Source organism: Piliocolobus tephrosceles, chromosome 13 (genome assembly GCF_002776525.5).
Source record: "Piliocolobus tephrosceles isolate RC106 chromosome 13, ASM277652v3, whole genome shotgun sequence".
NCBI classification, from domain to species: Eukaryota; Metazoa; Chordata; class Mammalia; order Primates; family Cercopithecidae; genus Piliocolobus; species Piliocolobus tephrosceles.
The window spans coordinates 86,172,653-86,185,698 of record NC_045446.1 but is presented as its reverse complement, the minus strand read 5'-3'; the positions used below and the strand labels follow the sequence as shown (position 1 = coordinate 86,185,698).

At 41.9% G+C, this 13,046-nt stretch overlaps 1 protein-coding gene across 3 annotated transcripts in view; it reads left to right on the top strand.

The window, feature by feature from the left end:
• Positions 1-3,204: 3,204 nt before the first annotated feature.
• Positions 3,205-13,046, top strand: part of MAML2 (mastermind like transcriptional coactivator 2) — a 368,844-nt gene continuing 359,002 nt past the window's right edge. Inside the window, exons 1-2 of one of the 3 annotated variants that reach the window (XM_023225665.1) lie at positions 3,290-3,611; positions 4,507-5,143. In XM_023225665.1, the coding sequence (XP_023081433.1) occupies positions 4,631-5,143 (513 nt within the window). In that variant the 5' untranslated portion in view covers positions 3,290-3,611; positions 4,507-4,630. Of the gene's footprint in view, positions 5,144-13,046 lie in introns of all 3 variants that reach the window. The other 2 variants (XM_023225664.2, XM_023225667.1) reach the window with 2 other exon arrangements.

Sequence of the window (13,046 nt, the reverse complement as noted above, 5' to 3'; positions counted from 1 at the left end):
TGTTTTGGGTTTTTTTTGTTTGTTTATTCTGTTTTTACTTTTACGTAATAGCCATTCTGATTGGCATGAGATAGTATCTTATTGTGGTCTGGATTTGCATTTCTCTAATGATCACCGATGTTGGGGTTTTTTTTGTATGTTTGTTGGCTGCATAAATGTCTTCTTTTGAGGAGTGTCTGTTCATGTCCTTTGCCCACTTTTTAATGGGGTTGTTTGTTTTACTCTTATACATTTGTTTAAGTTCCTTGTAGACTCTGGTTATTAGACCTTTGTCAGATGGATAGATTGCAAAAATTTTCTCCTATTCTGTAGGTTGTCTGCTTACTCTGATGACAGTTTCTTTTGCTATGCAGAAGCTCTTTAGTTAATTAGATCCCATTTTTCAAGTTTTGCTTTTTTGCAATTGCTTTTGGTGTTTTCATCATGAACTCTTTGCCCATGCCTATGTCCTGAATAGTATTGCCTAGATTTTCTTCTAGGGTTTTTATAGTTTGGGATTTTACATTTAAGTCTTTAATCCATCTAGAGTTCACCACTCCTGTTCAATATAGTATTGGAAGTTCTGCCCAGGGCAATCAGGCAAGAGAAAGAAATAAAGAGTATTCAAATAGGAAAAGAAAAGTCAAATTATCTTTGTTTGCAGATGACATGATTCTATGTCTAGAAAACCCCACTATCTCAGCCCCAAAGCTTCTTAAGCTGATAGGCCACTTAAGCAAAGTCTCAGAATACAAAATAAAAGTGCAAAGATTGCTGGCATTCCTATACACCAACAACAGGCAAGCAGAGAGCCAAATAATGAATGAACTCCCATTCACAATTGCTACAAAAAGAATAAAATACCTAGGAATACGGCTAACAAGGGAAGTGTAAGACCTCTTCAAGGAGAACTACAAACTACTGCTCAAAGAAATCAGAGGACACAAATGGAATCCATGCTCATGGATAGAAAGGATCAATATCGTGAAAATGGCCATACTGCCCAAAGTAACTTATAGATTCAATGCTATTCCCATTAAACCGCCATTAACATTCTTCACAGAATTAGAAAAAACTATTTTAAAATTCATATGGAACCAAAAAAGAGCCTGAATAGCCAAGACAATCCTAAGCAAAAAGAAAAAGGCTGGAGGCCTCATGCTACCCAGCTTCAAACTATACAACAAGGTACAGTAACCAAAACAGCATGGTACTGGTATAAGAACAGACACATAGATCAATCAAAGAGAATAGAGAGCTCAGAAATATGACCACCCACCTACAACCATCTGATCTTCGACAAACCTGACAAAAACACCCAAGTGAGGAAGGATTCCCTACTAAATAAATTATGCTGGGAGAATTGGCTAGCCATATGCAGAAAAGGACACCTTCCTTACACCATGAAGTCAGTCTTGAATTAGAGTTCTCATCTGTTACTTTCTAGTTATGTGAACCAGAGCAAGTACTTTAATTTTCATGAGGCTTAGTTTTTCTCATTTATAAATGGGCTTATAGTATCTTTCAGGATTGTTTGTGGATTAAGAGGGATAATATATGAGACGTGCTGTGGCTATAAAAGTAATTTTTTAATTGTAACGAGAACAGAAATGAAGATGTTGATGATAATGTCAACTTGAAATTAAATGTCTATTTAAGGGTAAATGTGTACAAAAAAAGACCCTCCAAAGAAGTGTCCTACACCACTGGAATATAGTATGAATATTAAATTCCTGCTTCACAATTTAAGATATGTCCATGTCTAGCCAAGTAAAGTTACATCATTTAGTAATAGCTGATTTGACTAAGGACTGCATGTTATTAATCAGATCCCATGTTACTGAAGGACTACAGAGTGAATGGAATGGTTTCAGTTTAATTATTACATGTTTCGTTCATGCCAAATGTAAAATATTCATTATAGTATAAAGAAAATATTGTCTGATGAAGACAACTTTTTAAAACTAAACTTTTAAAAATAAAAGTTTTTTTTATTTTTGTCCTCTTTAATGACACCTCATGACAGTTCTCCATTCAAATTTTCCTTATCTAACAAATATATATTTCTGCTTTTCTCTTGAATAGTGAGGAACTTAGCCTTGGAAGGAACAGATAGAGATAGAAGTATGTTCCAATGAAGGCTGGGTGCAGTGGCTCACGCCTGTGATCCCAGCACTTTGGGAGGCCGGGGCAGGTGGATCACAAGGTCAGGAGATTGAGACCATCCTGGCTAACATAGTGAAACCCCCTCTCTACTAAAACTACAAAGAATTAGCCGGGCGTGGTGGCACGTGCCTGTAATCCCAGCTATTTGGGACGGTGAGGCAGGCGAATCACTTGAACCTGGGAGGTTCTATTTGGTTTCTATTATTAAATTTCTTGAAACTCAGAGCCAGGTGCAGTAGTGGTGAGTACCTGTAGTTCCAGCTACTCAGGAGGCTCAAGTGGGAGGAACACTTGGGCCCAGGAGTTCAGTTCCAGCCTGGGCAACATAAGACTCCATTTAAAAAACCAAACAAAAAAAAACTTTTTGAAACTCAGCTGCTACACATTGACTTTCCTCATTGTATATGTGCACCAGGTAGCTAAGGATACCTCAGGTCTTATATTTGGTTTTTCATAGGCAGTCATGCATTGTCAAATAAAAACCTTTTTTTCTAGAACTGGTATCGCTAATGGTATCATTCTCATAAAATATTTTATTTATTCCAACTGATTTGCCTGTTACCACCCAGACTCACTTATCCAGAGACACACAAATGGGCAAGCAGGTAGACAAACGCTACACCTGCCTGCCCTTTAGGAGCTAACAATGTGATTACCTCTCCTCTCCACTCTCAATCCCTTCCGCCATCAATACACACATTCATATCTTCTTTACTCTAGTAATGAACATTTCCTCAGTGCTCACACAACTCGTGCTAGGTTGCTCAGTGGTGTCATTTACAATATATTGAAAAATGAAAATTATATCCTCAGGAGGGCGTAATGTAGAGCTGAAAGGGAAAACACATTCCTGGCCCGGAATTTCTTAAACATTTAGAGCTGGTGAAATGGTTGTGTAGAGGCTGGGGAATTTCCCCAGCCTTCCCCACTTAACGGAGTCTGAGGCTGAGCTGAGCAAGGGCAGCTGAGACGCGCAGGCCTTGGGATTTACCTCTTCAGCCACTGGGAGGCCCTCTGCGTTCCCCTTTCCCCGGTGCCTGACTGCGATTACTCACTCGCGCAGTGGCACCAGCCTTCCACCAGGGAGCCTCGAACGAGCTCTCCCGCCCTCTCCCCCCCCCCCCCCCCACCCCCATCTGCAGCTTGCTGGCTCTCTCTTTCTCCCTCTCTGTCTCACTCTCTCTCTTTCTCTCCCTCTCCTATCGGAGCACAATGAAAGCCTGTGTATCGCCGTGACTCCGGGCGGGAGCCAGTGTCAGCAAAGCGGCTAACAGACAAGAAAGAGAAAGGAAAATACAAGCTACTTTTTTTTTTTTTTTTAATCCATAAAGCGGAGCGAATACAGGAGATAGAACCACATTGCTTATTGCGAGTCCAGACCCTCAGATCCACTGGCCGGGGATGGAATGTACAAAAGTGGACAGAAAAGTGGCTGGACATGACTCGGTGCAATTTGCTGGAAGTTTGTAAGTTTGACCATCGTTTGTAAATTACTCTCGGAAGAGTTTGTCTCTCTTGATACTGTATTAGAATAGAGCCGGGGGTGAGGAATAGAAACGTAAGCGGGAAAGAAAAAAAATGTGTTGAAGGATCTCTCTCAGTGGCTAGTGACTTAAGATTGCTTTTCATTTGAGGCTAGGAAACCTTAGAGGGAGTGAGGATTTTACCGGTGATTGGATTAGCTGAAGAAAAAAGCATGGTCCAAAAGTCCAATTACTGACATTGTTAACAGTTGAAAAGCTGTCTCCCTCTTTTGGGAGAAGACAACATCCTACAGTACCCCCAAAGAGGAGAAAACACCGGAGTGAAAGGAAAGGGAGGAAAAATTAAAAGCCAAAAGACAGTCTCCCTTGATTTTTGCACATTTTGAACAGTGACTTAAACATCTTCTGAAACAGCAACAGTTTTGTTTTGTGTTTTTTTGGTTTTTTATTTAACCTGAGGAAAAGTCAAGGCTGCCGGTTACATAGACATGGTAGAAATGTGTTTCTCTGCAGAAACATCCCCATAAAGAATTGTCGGAAACAACTAGGTGAGGGGGAGTCCTCTCTATTAATACCTCTCTCAATTCCTTTTGCTGTGTGTTTCTGTCTCTTGCTGGACAATCCCTGAATTCTTGATCTAACCCCCAGATCGTGTGTTTACGAAGTACCTAGTGGCTCTTATCAGCTTGGTGGGGGAAAAAAAATCCACCAACTCTGTCCAACTTCTCCAGAGCTGTCAAATGTAATTAGAGTAAGTTAATCAGGGTTTGTTTCCAACTTATCCTCCCCCCAATTGATTTCTATTCTTTCTCCCCACCCTCTTTTACTAACTCCCCTCCCCCACACCTTCTCCACGGCTCCCCCACAACCTCTGAAGACCTCTATTCATGTGGCCCTGAACACTGAGCTCACATTGTCAAAAACAGACTTGCCTGCAATAGCCAGCAGTAGCCTCTTTCCACCTCACCATCCCAGAGGCAGCAATCATTGTGTCCAGTAAGATGGGGGACACAGCGCCCCCGCAGGCCCCCGCAGGAGGGCTAGGGGGGGCCTCTGGGGCGGGGCTCCTTGGAGGGGGCTCAGTCACCCCGAGAGTGCACAGTGCTATCGTGGAGCGCCTCCGGGCTCGGATCGCTGTCTGCCGCCAACACCACCTGAGCTGTGAAGGACGCTATGAACGAGGTAGGGCCGAGAGCTCAGACCGGGAAAGAGAGAGCACCTTGCAACTCCTGAGCCTTGTACAGCATGGCCAGGGGGCAAGGAAGGCTGGCAAACACACCAAGGCCACCGCCACTGCTGCCACCACTACAGCCCCTCCACCGCCCCCTGCTGCCCCTCCTGCGGCCTCCCAAGCAGCAGCAACAGCAGCCCCACTGCCCCCACCAGACTATCACCATCACCACCAGCAGCACCTGCTGAACAGTAGCAATAATGGTGGCAGTGGTGGGATAAACGGAGAGCAGCAGCCACCTGCTTCAACCCCAGGGGACCAGAGGAACTCAGCCCTGATTGCGGTAAGCACCTGGCTTTCTCATGGTTCTGGCTGTGGTCCTGTGGCCTTTTGTGAGGGTAGAGGTTGCTTTGGCCTAAGGTAGAGTGGATGGCAGTGAAGAAGGCCAAGATGTCACCTGACTACCTCAAAGGCCATTGGGTGTGTTGTTTGAATGGTTTCATGCGCCTACTCATCATGTTCTGTTGGTGCTCACCCCTGAGTTTTCCTTCACTTATAGGCTATTCCTTAACTGATAAGACGCCCAAGTTTTCCAGAGGCTCTCTGGGGTCCACAACTTGTAAAAGAAGAGGCTACCAGCTAGCAAGATCTGAGCCACTGAGGAAGGTTCTATCTCATGGATCCTCCGGCTTTGGCCAGCCAACCCTGATTAGGCCCCCAAGCCATTTTTCAGCCCCAAAGCATTTATCAACCCAGCTGGCCTTTATCAAAGCCTTTTTCTCCTTGCCCCATTTCCCCTCTCCCTTTTGAAGTGACCCCTTCTTCACTTAAGAGAACATAAATGGTAAGCTGTAACAAAGAGCAAATTCCCCAAATGTCCCCTCAGTCAAAAACAAAATGTGCAGAAAATATCCCAAAGAGAAACTAGGGAGGCACTGTTTCTTAAGAGGCCTACTCTCTGATGCCCTCTGGACTCCCTCACTCCTGAGCGACATCTTGATTCTTTTCCCAAGCACTCCAGTCCAATCCAGTAACGCTCACTTCCAGCATTCGTTAAGTGGACAGGCACAAAGCAGCTATTTACACAGATCATCATCCTAGGAAATACCTGTCTTCAGCCACTCCTAGTGAATGGATATCAAACCCAAAAGTTCTGATTAAGTTTCTGGCTGGAAGTTCTTCCCCAGAGGCGCAGACACACCCCATCCCAGAGGAGTATCCTTTGGATCATTGATTCTCAGTGCCAGTCCTGGTCAGGTGACTGCCTGCTGTTTGCAGGCTTCCTCCGAAGCTGCTGGGCCAGTAGCCTCTCGTGGAAGGTGGAACCCTGCCCTGTGGCCCTGCAGGTTTCCTCCCTTTTGGAGCTCCATGAGGCTTCTGGATTCTATGTCTGCTCCAGTTTACCCAGGTCAGCCCTAGCAAAAGCAACAGGAAATGGCCACGCAAGCCCCAAAGTACTCAAAAAGCCCAAAGGAGATGGTGCTATTGTGTCTAACTGCTCCTCCAAAGGAGCCTGATACTGAGCTCTCGGGAGAGGACATCCTCTGGCTGGGCGCTCAGGATGGCTCTTTCTGGCTTCCCTTAATCCCTGGCCTGGGTCCGTGGTGATGAAGGCTCTGGAAACCTCTGAGGAGTAGAATGGTGCTTTTCTCCCCAACCATAAACACATTTACTGGGGCTACCTAGAAATGGGACTCCTTGACGTCAGCTCCAGATAAAAAATAACTACCAACAGTTAAACTGCACAGGGTTTACAGTTTTACTTTTGAATAGCATTAGCTTGTGGGGTTATATTAAAGCTTCAAAGCCTAATATCCTTTTCTACCACCTGCTCTATTCCCACTTCTCCCTGGAATTCCCTAGGAAAGCAGTGGGAGGTTGTTTTGTGAAAAAAAAGATGTTAGGGTAAAGGAGGAGGGTAAAGAATTGCTCAAATGGAGAGAAGAATGAGGTTTGTATGTATGTGTGTGTCACCAGCATCTGCAGCCAAAAGTATCTAAATGCCTTGATTGTCCCCAGTAAATTTATAATCTGTCTGCAAGTCTCCCAATAATGCGGCTTTGTGTGCTTCACAGTCTCCTGGTAAGTGTTTCTGGGGATGGAACCGCGAGTGAGGCACCCAGCCCAACCCTGAGTGGAGAAGACTGATCTCTGGCCTGGGTGCCAAGACTGGAGGGGGCCATAAAGAGCCAGATCGGGCTTCCCTTGTGGCCTTCACAGCCCAGCCTCTGAAGGAAAGGTGGCATGTTTGCCTCTGGCCTTGTTCTTTGAGCTTCTGCTTTTGTCCAAGTTGGAAGTAAGCTAAGGCAGCCTTTTTTTTCTAGGGTGTTTCATGATGGGAAATGAAACCAACTTTAGTGGTCATTGTAACTTTACAGTAGCAATACCCATGCTGGGAGGGAAGTAAGGGAGCAGTGTCTGGCCCTTCCCGACTGAAAGCTTACTGCTGCAGAAGCCAGAGCTGGCTGCTGTGCTACCCCTGGCCTAGGAGGGAATCTTTCTCTCTTCTAACCACCAGCCATCTCCTGAGACATTCCCTTAGAGGAACTCCATTTCCAGGTGTAGTGATAATGCAGAGAGGCACAGTGTAAGTTAGGAGGGCAAGGGATAGATAGTATATTTCTAGTAGTTGCTTTTCATTGAAAATATGTGGCATTGCACTGGTTTTTGGAAATTCCCTCTCCATTTTAGCTTCTAAATTTGGCCCGTTGTTACTCAGCATGGTACTCAGAGATGGTGATGCAAGTGCTGTATTAACCTGATAACATTGTGTCCAAAGGGAGGCCTGGGCATTTGGAAGTGATTCACCAAGCCCATTACATTGGCAGGTCTTACTTTACTCGGGCTCCTCTTATTTTCAGATATGCTATTAATTTTAAAAGGGCCTTTGTTCAGGGTGTCAGAATTTTTTCGTAATTTTATTGCTACTGTGTCTATAACCAGATTTATGTGGCTTGGGTGTGTTGAATGTGTAACTTTAATAGTTAATTCGTATGCCATAAGTGGCCATAAATGTCCTTTGGAGAAAGGGAGAGAATATTGATCATCTAAAATCAAATATGTGCTGTGTCCTCAGATGAAAGCTTTGTATCCTGCATACTTTTTAGTACAATGCCTTGAAGACGGTGGGTAATATTTGTTGAATGAAGGTGAAAGGGCAACTTCTGTTTGGTGGGATAATGTTGACTTTCATGGGTGTTATACAGCAAGGAATATATAATGTCTGAATCCTTTCAATAGCCTTAAGTTTCAAAAACAATGCAAGAATAACCTCCAAGCCAGTTCTAATTCTGTCCACATTGAGAGCCTAATTCTACAGCCCTTACTCAGCCAGTTTCTTCATTTAGCTCAAGTACAAGTTCAGGGGAAGCCCCAGTGCTGCAGAGACTGCAGGAACAGGGCCTTTCAGAGGGCCCGGATCATAGGGCTTTGAGCAGATCTGCATTTCTAACCACTTGGAGCAGACTTTAGGCACTAACTCATTTTCTGGCGAAGTATGTTTGAATCTTTGAATGAACTGTAAAACTGAATAATTGCTGGTCCATGGAACAGTAAGGTTTAGAGCTTCTGTGGTACATTATTAATCTTTCCCTTTTGCCTGAGACAAGCTCTTTTTCTGTTGCATAGATTGTATTGCTAGGATGAGTAGATAAGTGGTTCCATGTCATCTCTGGCTTCAGAGATTATCTTTTCTCTAATGTCATATGGAGGAAAGAAAACAGATCAGACAAGGAACCTACATCCCTTGGTTTTGTGCCTGCTGGATCACCATCTGGGTTACCTAGGACAAGTCACTTAGCAGTCATCTGTGGAACAGAGAGGACAATCATGCTGCCCCAGCTTGTTGAGAGAAGCAAATGAGCGTGTTTTTCTGAACAAGTTTAGAAAAAATTAAGCACTGCTGAAATGCAATACTAGTGTTAGTTGTAATAAACTTATTACTAGTAATAAACTTCTAAACAATGAATGATAATACCAGTTTTTCTAGGGGTTAAATGTATACTCAGCTTTCAGCTGTCTGTTCTAAATGATGAAATAGCTCTTATTGTAAATAGAGGGATTGGCATTTCAAATTTCATGCTGTCAAGATAAGACTGACATATCCGTATACTTAAGTGTTCCTGAAAGTCCCAGGAAATCCTAGTGCAATGCTATGAAAGTCTTTGGAGTCTTTGAATGCATCTACTTTACAGGCCTCTGCACAGACCTGGGAAGCTTTGGAAAGGTGTGTCCCCCAGAACATCTAAGGAATATTAGAAAAGTTGTTTACACAAATGCATGGGAAAGTTAAATATTTTGTCAACAATAGTCTAAAATGTTAATTGTTAGCTTAAGAAAGTCAAACAAGTTAAATCATTGCCAGAGTACCCTGGTTATTTTTAACTGATAATAATCAAGTTTCCAATTGACAATTAAAAAGTTGAGAGCTGTAAGTGGGAGGCCAGATCTGGGTGTCTATGGCTGTCTATGTGATAAATGTCCTCCTAGGACCGTGATAGGAGTGTTTATATTATTTATGTATGCAGCCATCATTTCCTTAAAAACTGACCTATTTTTGTTCTGTTTTCTAGAATAAAGTTAAAAAAAAAAAAAAAAAAGGAGAATTCTTACCTATCTAGGACCTTCCTACCACTTATTTCAAGTAAATATAAGATCTCACAAAGGCAACAGGGTTCAAGTGGAGAAAAGAGTTAGTATAATACTTTACCAAAAATTGATAAAAACCTTTCTTTGACATCAAGGTGATGTTATTATATAAACCAAGATATCTTGCTTGTTTAGGTCAATGTTTGTTTATAGAAGGCGTCTGCTTTCTTTGAAATAATATTGGTAGGTGATGTTCATCAAATGTTTCTAAATCTTAATGTGTAATCACTTATGGCTTCTGTATTATAAACATTTTTAAATACCAATATGTTTAAATATGGGCTTTCAGATATTCTTAGACATAGCAATTAAATATGCCTAAGAGAGTGGCCATAATTAGCTGTTTTTGTTTTTTTTGTTGTTGTTGTTTGTGTTTGTGTTTAGCACTGTTATTTAATCTAAGAAGGCCTGAAAGGGAATCTGAAAACAGTCACCCAGTTCTGCTATGCATGACAGCTAAGCCTTTCTGAATGGATTCTACTGCTTTCTTGTTCTTTAATCCAGACCCTTATATATGTTTATGTTCATAGACAGGGCAATGTTTAGTGAAACCAATTCTAAATTTTTTCTTTTGCATTTTCATGCTAATTTCTGTCACACTCCAGCAGGCTTCCTGGGAGGATAAGGAGAAATACAGCTAAAGACATAGTCCCTGCTTACTTACAGCCTAATGGAATGCAAGACCACTTCAATAAAGTAACAGGAAAAGTACTAACCAGATAGAATGGACCGAAACTGGTATAGAAAAATCAGAGGAAGAGAGGAACAAATATTTACTGAGTCCTAGAATGGGCAAGGCTTTTTAATTACCTATTTTTTGTAATGCCTGCAAAAAACAGGTGAGTAATCAACAATTTGTCCCATTTTACATATAAGGAAACTGAAGCTTAGAGTAAATGGAATAATTTAATGCATAGATTTTATAGTTAGACCCATATTCAGGTCCCTATATTATACCTACTAGCTGTATGAATATGAGAGAAAATACTTTTGTTATTTTCTTGGCATCAGTATCTTCATCTGCAAAAAACAGCTAAAGTTATTTAGCAAAACAGTCAGCATAGTGCCTGATACATAGTAGGTGCTTAAAACATGAGTACCGCTAGTAGTTGGTAGTAGAGAGATTCAAATATAGGCCAGGGATAGCTATATGAGAACATGCGTCACCAGCAGGGCCTGAGAAGAGGGAGAAAATACAGAAATGTGGGATTGGGGTCGCTGAGTGCAGGCATGAAAGTTAAGTGTTTGGGGAACAGAGAGCAGAGCTTGACTGAGTGTGGTTGGACGTGAGTACTGACGGGGATAAATGAGATTGATCCACATCCTGGAGGGCCTGGAGGTCTGGTAAGAGCAAATCAGAAGCCCTGGAAAACAGTAGAGCAGGGACGGCTCCGAGGAATCAGCAGCTATGATGCAATAATAATCCTTCATATACTCGAAGACAAGTATTACATTTCCCCTCCAGCAGCCTCTTCTCATAGAGCATTGCCTAAGTGCTCTGCACTACCTATCTTCAAGTCCCTTGAGCTGCTTAATGCCTTGCTATTTACACACTTCTCCCATTCATGGTGAGTTATATACTGCGTGACATGCCCTTTGACACTAAAAGGAGATAGTTTTAAAGCACACTAGCTAGATGCAGAAGAGGAAGTAAAAGAAGCAGACCAAGCTTTACCTCGCTTCTTAGGTTCACTTGGCCTTCCAGTGCAAACAAGAATTGCCCTGTTGGTAAAAGTGTATATACTCTCTTGATGTGTAAATAAGTCTTCCCAACAAATGAGTTTGCCTGTATACTAATGTGGAAAAGATCTTCTCATTATTAAAAAAAATCATGAACAAAAATTCATGAGAAAAGCATTATTATAGATGGTCTTTGAGATGTACTTATTTCTTTGCTTGTAATATAGATGTGTTACAAATTTTTTACTTGTCTTGAGGTCCAGTTGGATACCAGTTTCCCCCATTTGGTTCTTGTTTACAAGGCAAAGGTAAGGGATCCTAAGGAAAGATGGCAAAGGAGAAAAACCAACATCTCCTTCCTCCTTGATTCATGGCATGATGCTTGGGATGCTGATGGTAGTTAGTGGGCTATTGACCAGCTTCAACCTTTGCCTACACATTTGTGAGAAACAGAGGTAAAAGCAAAGGCTATTCCACTTCCCTAGAGAGGACATGAAGAGAGAAGTTCACATATTCTCCAGACTGAGGACTAGAAAGCTGGACCCTACCATAGCCAAATTACTAAAGGAATGGACATGAAAATGGACAAATGACAATACTGACACATGCCATAGCTCTCCAAAGGTCTTAATGTTTTAGCAAAGGTTTTAAACTCTTACATCAAGATTGTATGCATGGGTCCTTTTTAGAGTTTGAGAAAATATTCATTAATTCAGTAATCTTTGTACAGCTCTTCTGTGCCATGAACTGTGCCAGGAATACATTGATGGACACTTCAGTATAGCCTTTGCCCTCTGAATTTACAGTGTAGAAGGGAGGTGAGTGGGGTTGGAAATAGAACTGTTACAGTTGGCTTGTATAAGGAGGCAAAGAAGCATAGCAGTTAAGAGCCTGAGATCTTAACTCAACTCTGAGGTGAGACGACCAGATTTCAAATCACCCCTCTACCACTTAGTTGTGTTTTCTTGGATAGGTCAATTAAATTACCTTGCCTCAGTTTTCTCGACTGTGAAATGGAGTGATAGTAATAGAATTAACTTCTTAGAGCTGTTGATTAAATGAAGCAATTGCCTGGCACCTCTTAAAGGCTCAATAAATTCTAGCTGTTACTATTAGTGTCTGAAGTAACATACCTGAATCAGATTCATAGGTTTCCTAGCCCAGAATTCTGTTTCCAGTAATGCCTCAGACATTTAGAGGAAGAGCATGGCTTTTCTTTTTAATGGTTACTTAAAATGGTTAGTGAAGAGTATCATTTATCAGTTCCCTCAATAGTTGAATATGAAGACATCACCTGGGATAGATTTACGTCTCCCTAGAATGTTAAATAGTGTCCTTCTTGAGAAGGGACCAAGTACTACCTCTTCCAATCCTAGGATTCTAGGACTCCTAATCTAGAAGTTGAGTAGAGTGAATGTCCACTTGACTCCTTCTAGAATTCAGTCTGGGTTTCCATTCAGTTACCCAGCAAGTGTGAAGTATGGGCTTAGTAGGTAAATGAGCAATTTAAACCATCTATTGAGAGTTTTGAATCATTGGAACTGAATAGAAAAACCAATTTAATTGAATTGTTAATCGAAATTAATGAATAATTCTTAAGTGAATGTGGTCCTAGAGGTACAAAAAGTTAGAAGCTCCCTACTGTGGAGATTTAAATTTATGCTTTTGAAAGCCAGATCCCTGGCTAAAGTTGCTAACTTACTGCATCTGCAGATGAATAGGCAACACAGATTTGCCCTCTTTCCAACCCTAAGCAGGAGCATGTTGAAATTTCCATGCCTTGATGTGGCTCTCGCCTCAGAATCTCTTCTTTACTCAGTACCTCCTCAAGTGCGATTTCCCATTAAAAAAAAAAAAAAAAAACATGAGGAAGATGTTGCCAAGGGTTCAAAGCAAGTTTTAGTGATGATAATTCTTAA